Source organism: Nannospalax galili, unplaced genomic scaffold, assembly GCF_000622305.1.
Source record: "Nannospalax galili isolate Female #2095 unplaced genomic scaffold, S.galili_v1.0 scaffold9, whole genome shotgun sequence".
Classification (NCBI taxonomy): Eukaryota; Metazoa; Chordata; class Mammalia; order Rodentia; family Spalacidae; genus Nannospalax; species Nannospalax galili.
The window spans coordinates 234,513-244,104 of record NW_008360332.1 but is presented as its reverse complement, the minus strand read 5'-3'; the positions used below and the strand labels follow the sequence as shown (position 1 = coordinate 244,104).

Genomic DNA, 9,592 nt, shown 5'->3' with positions numbered 1-9,592 from the left:
AATTTACATTCATTCCCAAACCCTTCAAACTTCTGTCTTCTGTTTTCTGTGATATGTTTTTTTTTACTGTATAATGCAGATGGAAACTCAGATGTTAAAGAATGCACTTTTAATGTGAAAATGAGCAAAGTCATTTTAGTCAAAATGATCAGCTAAAGAAAAAATAATTTTTAAACTTACTGTATAGTGTTTTCTTTTTCTACAGAAAGTGTGGATGCAAATTGCCACTTGGATAATGCCTGCATTGCTGCAAGTGTTAATAAAACTTTTGAAAAAGTAAGTAGATGAGTTTGGTTAAAATTTATATTATTTTACCATTTTGAGCTCAGTTAGAAATGCAACCTAAATCAATTTCGAAAAGACCAGCAGTTGAACTTCATAGAGAATTAAAACTGTTTTTGTGCAGAGAGATATTATGTACATCACAGATAGGATTAATTCAAAACTCTCCAAAGTTTTGGAGAAGGTTTAACCTGTTTAATTTATGTTAATTTTCATTATTTGCTGTATTGGAAAATTATTTTCAACATAAAAGAAAGTTATTGAATAAAATAATAAAAACACACATTGACTCAGATCCAGCCCTACATTCTAAGAGACCTTGTTAAATGCAACTAGATTTTGTACTTCAAAGTGAGCACTTCAAAGGGCAAATAAGAGAACACTTGTAAAATTGTCCCTATGTGATTGAAAGGATGGGCCAGAACTTGAGGAGCCACTTTTGGCCAAGGCAGGTTCCCATATGATCACGTGCTGAAGAACGCTTTGGTTGATAACAATCCAATACAGGCTCTTAAGTCACAATTTCTTACTTATGATATTAATACATATAAGAATTAATGATTTTAAATATTAAAGTAATTTTACTGGCTAGAATATAATTCCTTACTGGAGAACAGGATGTTACTTTCAAAGCTATTTTTTAAATTATCCATTCAAATATGTTCTGTGTCTTTCTGAAGTAAACTCAAAGCTTTCTATATTACTCGCTAATCCTTTCTAAATAAACTCTGATTTCAGTGTTCATGATCCTATTTCAATCTGTTAAATTACTTATATATAAGACAGGAGAGCTGACCTCTGAGTAAAGTTAATATATGTCTTATTATGTTTTCTAAATGTGTCTGTAGGTGTGCCTGGTGTTCATGTGTGTTCACATGTGTGGAAACACATGTGTGAGTGCATGTGGAGGCCAGGTGCTGCCATTGGGTATCTTTCTCAGTCACTGGCTACCTTATTTATTGAGACAGGGTCTCTCACTGAACCTAGAACTCACCAATTTGACTAATCACAGCTTGCCCCTGGGCTCCTTTGCCTCCAAAGCACTGGGATTACTGGGGGACTGCCACGAAGGCCATTTTTCACACGGGTTCTGGTATCTGAACTCCAGCCCCCATCTTGTGAGGCAAGTGGGTTACCCTCCGAGCTGTTTTCCAAATCTCATAAACCATACGTATACTTAAAATTCTCCAACAGAATCTGATTCTCCTTTTCTGAACTCATTTTTGCTCAGATTGGACCCATAAAAGAACCAATGGCTTTGCTGCAAGAAATCTATAGAAATTCTGTGACTGAGCTTTCACAGACAGATATAATCACATACATAGAGATATTAGCTAAGTCATCCCCATTACTAAGCTCCATGAGCAGGAACGTTTCAGCCAAGGACATGCTTTCCAATTCAATTCTTACTGTGAGTATATTGACATTTAATTCATAATATTATTGATGTTTAAAATTTTTACATTTGTCCTCAATATCAGATCCCAATATTTTTAATGACACATTTTTTTCTTAAATAGGAATTTGTAAAAACCATCAATAATTTTGTTCAAAAGAATACATTTATAACTTGGGACAAATTGCCTACAAATCACAGAAGAATGCATCTCACAAAACTGATGCATACTGCTGAGCAAGCCACCTTAAGAATATCTCAGAATTTCCAAAAGACCACTCAGTTTGATGTGAATTCCACTGACGTAGGTAAGACAAGAGGGAAAGTTCAGTTTGGAAGCTGTAGGGTTTTCCAGAGAAACCATCCTCAAAAGACAGTAAGGGGACAGTTCCTGAAATACTAGTTAATTAAATTTGCCACCATGTTGTCATGGGAAGAAGCAATGCTGGTTCATTTACCAAAGCTATGTGGATGAAGGACCACACAGGAAGAAAGGAGGAGTATATAGTATACTTAAATAGCTCTTTAGTAATGCTTTGCCTTTTGATAATAAGCAATAGCAAATTACAAAGTTTCCTCCTTCATGCAGTTGACTGAGAAGACCCAGAATCTTGGATAGAGCTGAAAATGGTTATAAAATTGTTCTGAAGAAACAAGATATGTCTTATGAAATAGCAATTGCATATGTCTTTATTGGATATCCACCTGACATCCTGCTATGCAATTGTTGATTTACAATTATTATGTCTTTGAGATGCATCAGGTATCAAAATTAATGGTGAAAGTACTGGGATTAGTCTATAGGCACACTACAGTTCTCCTTCATAAAACACATTCTCATGCACTCAAGAATTTAATCTTTTCAGTCTTTAGATGGTACATTATATTTAAATTGCAGATGTTCTAGGAGGCATGTCCAACCTTTGGACATTGAGGCAGGACATTACCATCTATAAAGTTCACACTTGAAAACCAGTCAACTGAGTTACCAAAAAATAAAATAAAGTAAAATAAACTCTAAAAGATATCTCATAGTGCTTTACTTAAGTTTACAATTTCATGTGAGGCTGAATCATAGCTATCCTGTGGTTCACGCAGCCCCACATCTGCAAGACATTGTACTCATCTTTGTGTTCGTATTACTAATTATGTATAGATGTCCTGGAGTATATAGAGATATTATCTTTTATTTAGCTCAGTAACTATGACAGAGATAATGAAATTTGTTTTTTAAAAAAATTGAAATTTGCCAGGATTTTTGGAAAGGAATTCTTCTGCTCCAACCTCCTCAGTGGGTACTCACTCCACCTGAGCTCAGTAAGAAACCGAGATGCAATAACAGTGGATGAAACTGTCTCTAAATTTAAAAAAGACATTGGTTCAACTAATTTCAGAAAATTGATGATATTCATGGTCTTATTTCAGCTCTCAAGGTTTTCGTTTTTGATTCAAATCACATGCGGCATACTCATCCCCATATGAACGTGGACGGAGGCTATGTAAAAATATTTTCCAAGAGAAAAGCTTTATATGAGTCAACTGGTAGGATTTGAACAATCTTATACATGTTAATTAATTTCTAATAAATACTTACCATGCAATTATTTATAATATATGTACATGTGTACTTTCCTGTAAAAATTTTTAAGTTTCTATATAGAATATCTGTATTTGTATTTGAGACTATATGCTAATATAAATACCTGGTGAAAATTTAGCTGACAATGTGTGCACCTTGATTCTTCACCATTAAACCAAATTTGTGATTTTTTTGAAGACAAAAACGAGATAAGTTTTTTTAAATACTCCATTATTGCCAGGCGTGGTGGCACATGCCTTTAATCCCAGCGCTCGGGAGGCAGAGGCAGGTGGATCTCTGTTAGTCCAAGGCCAGCCTGGTCTACATAGTGAGTTCCAGGACAGCTGGGGCTACAGGGAGACCCTGTCTCAAAAAGACCAAAAGAAAAAAAATAGTCTGTTATTGTTTAGGCTTAGACTTCTTTTCCATCCATCATTCCCTAGCTTTCATAAAGTAAACTCTAAACCAAATGCAACATTTAAGAAAAATTAAAATGGGGAATGGTGGTGGCTAACAGTTTAGTGATATCTAATATCATGACCTCATTAGATGGATAATGAAACTGGGGCACAGAGTTAATGGATCTCTTTGTTATCGGCAAAGAGTTCAGAATAATACAACATGGGAAGAAGTTAACAAAGAATTCTGCCCAGCTAGGTTTTCCTTATCACTTAACTTTAATTTATGTAATCATTTCTGTCCTTTTAGAGCAATGTTTATAGAAATTCTCTCCATGATAGCATTACTTCAGTCATAATTGTTCTCACATAAGTAAACATATATTATCAAGGGAAAGTATGAAATGGAAATGTGTGGATGGTCATAAATATAAAAAGTTATACAGTAAACATGTTGCACATATAGAAACTGGTTCTTGAACAGATGAGCTTCCCTTAATTTGAATAACCATTCTGAAATCCGTCTTCGTGGTGTCTTTTCAGTTTGCTTTATTTATTAATTTTTTTGTTATTGTTGTTGTTGTTTTCTACTGCTTGGTTTTCTTTTTTCCTTGTCTATTGGGATTATCCTCTCGATTACTTATATTCCAATCAAAGTGAGAAGCATATGGTTATAAAACAAATGGTACGTAACTACCATTCAGTGTTGCCACTGACTCCTTGGCCCCTAGACTGTCATGCCATATGTATTCGATGAGACCTCCATACAACTTTTATGAGCCCATCCACAGAACCTGCTAAAGAGTTAAAATTTCAAAGACAGTTTGAAAAGTGTTTAGAAGTTGGGAGAAAAACGAGTGGAAAATATCTATTATGGAGACAGATGATGACATCATTATGTAATTAAAACCTCAACGAGGTACAGGCTGATTGTATGGTAGCTTTACTATATTAGTGATGGTGCAAACAGACAGTTGAAAGGTGCAGAATCTCAGCTCTCAAGAAGGTAGGATGAGACAATGTATTTTCCTCAAGGTTCAATGTTAAAGGTAAGGGAAAATACAATAAATTGATCACACCTTCCCAATGACATCTGCAACTGGTTTTGTTAGTGAAAATCATTAGAAAATATACACTGTATATCACTTGGGATCTGAAGGAGGACCAAGCGGCACGCAGGTTCTGAAGGTTTAACATGGGCTGTGTTTAGAAATGTACTGGGTAAAGGCTGAGCATAACAAGGTGTATGCTCTAAAACATAGTTTTATAGTAAAAGCATAATAGACTGTTGCTAAATTCTATATATTTCATTTTAATTACTTACGAAATTGGGATAATAATCAGATGCCAAAACAGACAACTGTAGAATGTCCTACTGAAAGAATGTTTTAGTTATTCTCAAAAGAAGGAGCAATGAAGCCATTTGGATGAGCCTCTGAGAAATTCATTTCTCAGTCTATGTTAGAAACTTGACCTTGGAGTTTAACATACAAGAAAATCCACTTTTTTCACCCTGATGGTTTTCTAGTACTCTAGATTGCAACTCAAGTTTGCACTACTGTGACAAAACTTGATTGATGCCATTTCAGAAAAAGAAAATAAAACCAAAGTTCACAAAACAAAGTGATCTAGAGGAGATAAATAAATCTAATGGAAAATTCTTATCAAATGGAAATTTTGACAAGTGCATATATGTATTTATTCTGAAGTGGCATCTCTATAAATTCATCACAGCTATTTGCATTAAAGAAATGCTCAAATGTTTGTTTTAGTCATGGAATTAAAGGCTGCATCTTGTTCTTTTAAAAAGATGTAGTAAAGCTAACAGATCTTAGGAAAAACACATTGTAAGCAACAGAACAAAATGGTGAGAAATAAAATATTCTTTTCAAATGAGACTATTTTTGAAGTCTCTTTTGTTAGTGAGTGAGCCCTGTTTTTTTTTTGTTGTTGTTGTTTTTGAATAAAGGTTTCTTATTTCTTTGGTGGATTGTCCAATGTTTTGTGTTAGTTAACAGGACGTCTGGCAGGAAAACTTAAGGGAGGAAAGATTTATTTGGCTCACAGTTTCAAAGGGCTTCTCTCAGTCTTTGCCTCATGATGGGGAAGGCATGGGAGGGACAGCAGGGTGAAATCACTGTGTGGCAGACGTCTCACATCCCCAGAGATTAAGCAGTAGAGAAAGCAAGATGCACTCGGGAGTGGGGATAGCCTTCAAAGCCCCAGCCCTAGGGACCTACTTCTGCCGGCCTGGTCTCCTAGAAACTCCTACAGATATCTCCACCAACTGGAGATCGAGCATTCAAAGTATGAGTGAGTAGGGGACATTTCAAATTCAAACCCTAACATTTGGTGAGAAATTTCAAAGAACAATCAGATCTAAAATCAGCAAAACATCGTGGGAACTGGAGGGGGTTCAAAATCTTAAGGATAAACAATGACAAAATGGTATTCACAATGAGATCAAAGGGGATTTCAGAGCCTGTGGTGACAATTCTTGTCCAAAATCACTAGTTGGTGCTAAACAAGCATTGAACTTTAGGTAACATAACAGAAATTAATAAACAAAATAAAGTCCAACTTATCTTCTTGATTCTTCATTTTATTTAGGGCAATTTCATACTGTGATCCTTGAAAAGGTACCATTCCTCCAAGTGGACTTCATGTTTCCTGAGAAGGTTTTCAGTCAAACCACAGCCTCATGGTCAACTCTGGGAATCACAGTTCACTAGCCCAGCTATATTTGACTAAGATTTCTTTGTTTCTTGGATAAATTTTTTTCCAAGCTAAGAGGTCAAAGAAATACTGTATATTATGTACCAATCTTAGGCAAGGCTGTTTGCAATATCTGCTTTGATGTCTTTAAAAATTATGATGAATGGTAATACACTTAGCAACTTCAACTTAACATAATCATACTGAATGAATGTTCCTGTTCAGTTTGAGGATCACTGTCTTTTTGTTATATTATCAATATTTGTATTTAAAATTCTGCAGCATTGGACTTATACCACATTTGAGTAGTGCTAAGGGAATGAATAAACATATGCCTCTCAAAGCAAAACATTCACTCCCCTGACCCCACAGAGCTGTAGTTTTCATAAGTAGAAAGGAACTATTGCAGTGTGTACAGGGTTGAGCTTAGTGCATGTCAGAACTCATCCAACTCTCTTAGGTCTATAAGCCAGCAATAATTTCCACACAGTAGCTCTCGAATTCATGTATTTGCACTTGGGCAAAATGACTTAACTTCAAGATTTCTTTTCTTTTAAGATGAATACACTTAACACTCTGGCTCTTTGTTAGGATCACAATGTAAATTTATCTAACATTATTTATCTCCCTTCTAAATTTTATGCAAAGGTGATGTAATAATAGTCCATAAAGGTCATAGAATGTAAGAGATTAATACGCTGTGATAATGTACTATGGGATTATTGCAGCCCGCATTTTAATATATATGTTTTCCTAAGAGTATAAATTTTGACTACTCAAGTTTTATGCCTTAGGGTTTTAATATACTTTCATTTTGTAAGACTTTCACTGAATACACTTATTTGATTCATAGGCAAGGCTGCAGTTGCATTTTTGTGTTATAAGAGCATTGGCCTCCTGCTTTCCTCATCCAACAAACTCTTACTTGAACCTCAAGATTATGATCATTCTGAAGAAAAGGAAAAAGTCATTTCTTCAGTAATTTCAGCCTCAATTAGCTCAAATCCGCCAACACTGTATGAACTTGATAAAATAACATTTACACTAAGTCACGTAAAGGTAAGTTGTTTTCTAGTGTTGGTAAAGGGTGATATACGTTAAAGAACCTGGACTACTTTGGGAGATATTACTGTAATTATATGTGCATCTTAGCATGTGAAAATAGTAAACATCAAAAATTAAACTGAAAAGTTAATATGGTTTTGACTCTCCCTTCCTTCTTTCCCCCCTCCCTTCCTTCCTTCTTTCCATCCATCCTTTCAGTGATAGGTCTCAAACTCAATTCCTTTCATTCTAGGCTTATGTTCAATGAGCTAGAACCCCAACCTCCAATCAGTTATTTTATATTTCTACTTTTCCTTAGTGTTTCTAATCAATACTAGTGAATTACATAATTAGTTCTCTAGAATTAAGCTGTTTTCTAGTTTTAGTTTGCATACATCATTAACCATCCATCCTTTCAGTGATAGGTCTCAAACTCAATTCCTTTCATTCTAGGCTTATGTTCAATGAGCTAGAACCCCAACCTCCAATCAGTTATTTTATATTTCTACTTTTCCTTAGTGTTTCTAATCAATACTAGTGAATTACATAATTAGTTCTCTAGAATTAAGCTGTTTTCTAGTTTTAGTTTGCATACATCATTAATTTTGGGAACTTTTAGGCCTAGTATCTTTAAGGATGGAAAAATGTTATTTAAAAGCCAGTGAGATGGCTCAGCAGGTAAAAGTGTTTCTTGCCAATCCTGACAACCTGAGTTTGATCCTTTGGACCAAAATAATACGAGGAAACAGACTCCTATAAGCCATCCTCTAACCTCCACATGGATGTTGTGACACACCCAAAGGCATGCATGTACACACACAAATAGAATAAATGTAATAGTAATAATAATAATTAATAATAATAAATTATCTGTCTTTATCTTCCAGGAAAATATCTTCAGGCCATTTTTCCATTTTCTTCTTGTTTTGATTTAATTTTCTCGTTTTATACTTTTTCATTTCTAATTAGAATGTAAGACCAAACATGCATATACATTTTTGGCAATATTCTCTTTTAGTGCACAGACAAATGACAACTGTTCAATAAATAATAAGCATTTGTTGAGTAAAGACATATAATGAATTTATATAATACTCTGTCCTCAGTAACATGATCTTGTTTAATAAGAATTATCATAACTACATGCTACAAAACAGATCAAATAGAGCATTGTGGCACTGTGAATTTTAAGCCATCTATAAAACCACAGACTTCATTTATCAGCTGATTCTCTGTTCTAATGTTCAGGTGTTATATTAATTATATCAGTGCTATCTTAAATATGGCATGCACAATACCATAGGTGTAACATTTTCTTTTTCTCATCAGTAAAACATTTCTTTTTCAGATCTCAGAGGAGTATAGGACTCAATGTGCATTTTGGAACTACTCGCCTGACACCATGATGGGCAGCTGGTCTTCGGACGGCTGCGAGCTGACATATTCAAATGACACCCATACTTCGTGCCGCTGCAATCACCTGACACATTTTGCAATCTTGATGTCTTCTGGCACTTCCATTGTAAGCCAATGTAGCACTTCACGTTTATAAACTTGACCATCACTTTCTCTCTTCATGTCATTAAAAAGAATAATAATTTTTCATATCTTTGTCTTGGGGACCAACAGCTTGTTTAAAATCCCTGTAAAACCCAGCATTTTCTTTTAGTCTATCTTTTTCTCCTTCTAGGATGCATATAATGTGGAAATTTAAGTTATTTCTAACCAAAGGCTTATGTAGTCCATGACATCTATGTTAGAGAAAACATCTCTCCGTTTGCTCTTAGCTTTGTATGCTGTCTGTAGTATTTCACACATTTAATGCGTCATGGAACCTAAAAACCTTTTCCTTTGTAATGAATTCAGTTTTACCAGTGACAATGTGTCCAAAAATATTTGATACCTGGTAAAATCTGGCACATTTGTAGTTAATATATTTTCACAATGTTGAACTTCAAACATTCTCAAACATAAAAAGTTAAGGTAAATATCTTTGTCATATGAATTTTACCTCATTACTGTCCTCTTAGATTATTATTTGATTATTATTATATAATTGTATGTTCTATCTCTGTTATAATATTCATCAGATTACTGATTTACTTCTATGGATTCTTAGAATCCATTAAATAAATTAAGTGGCACAGTAAATTTGTCCAAAATGGTACCAGTCGTAAA

General features: G+C 34.5%; 1 protein-coding gene across 3 annotated transcripts in view; it reads left to right on the top strand.

Moving 5' to 3' along the window:
- Adgrl4 (adhesion G protein-coupled receptor L4) overlaps positions 1 to 9,592 on the top strand; it is a 97,746-nt gene that overhangs the window by 55,446 nt on the left and 32,708 nt on the right. For all 3 annotated transcript variants that reach the window (XM_017796411.1, XM_008826206.2, XM_029560301.1), the window contains 6 exons: positions 206 to 276; positions 1,514 to 1,693; positions 1,803 to 1,986; positions 3,104 to 3,220; positions 7,224 to 7,429; positions 8,763 to 8,936. In XM_017796411.1, coding sequence (XP_017651900.1) covers positions 206 to 276; positions 1,514 to 1,693; positions 1,803 to 1,986; positions 3,104 to 3,220; positions 7,224 to 7,429; positions 8,763 to 8,936 — 932 coding nt within the window. The remainder of the gene's footprint in view (positions 1 to 205; positions 277 to 1,513; positions 1,694 to 1,802; positions 1,987 to 3,103; positions 3,221 to 7,223; positions 7,430 to 8,762; positions 8,937 to 9,592) is intronic.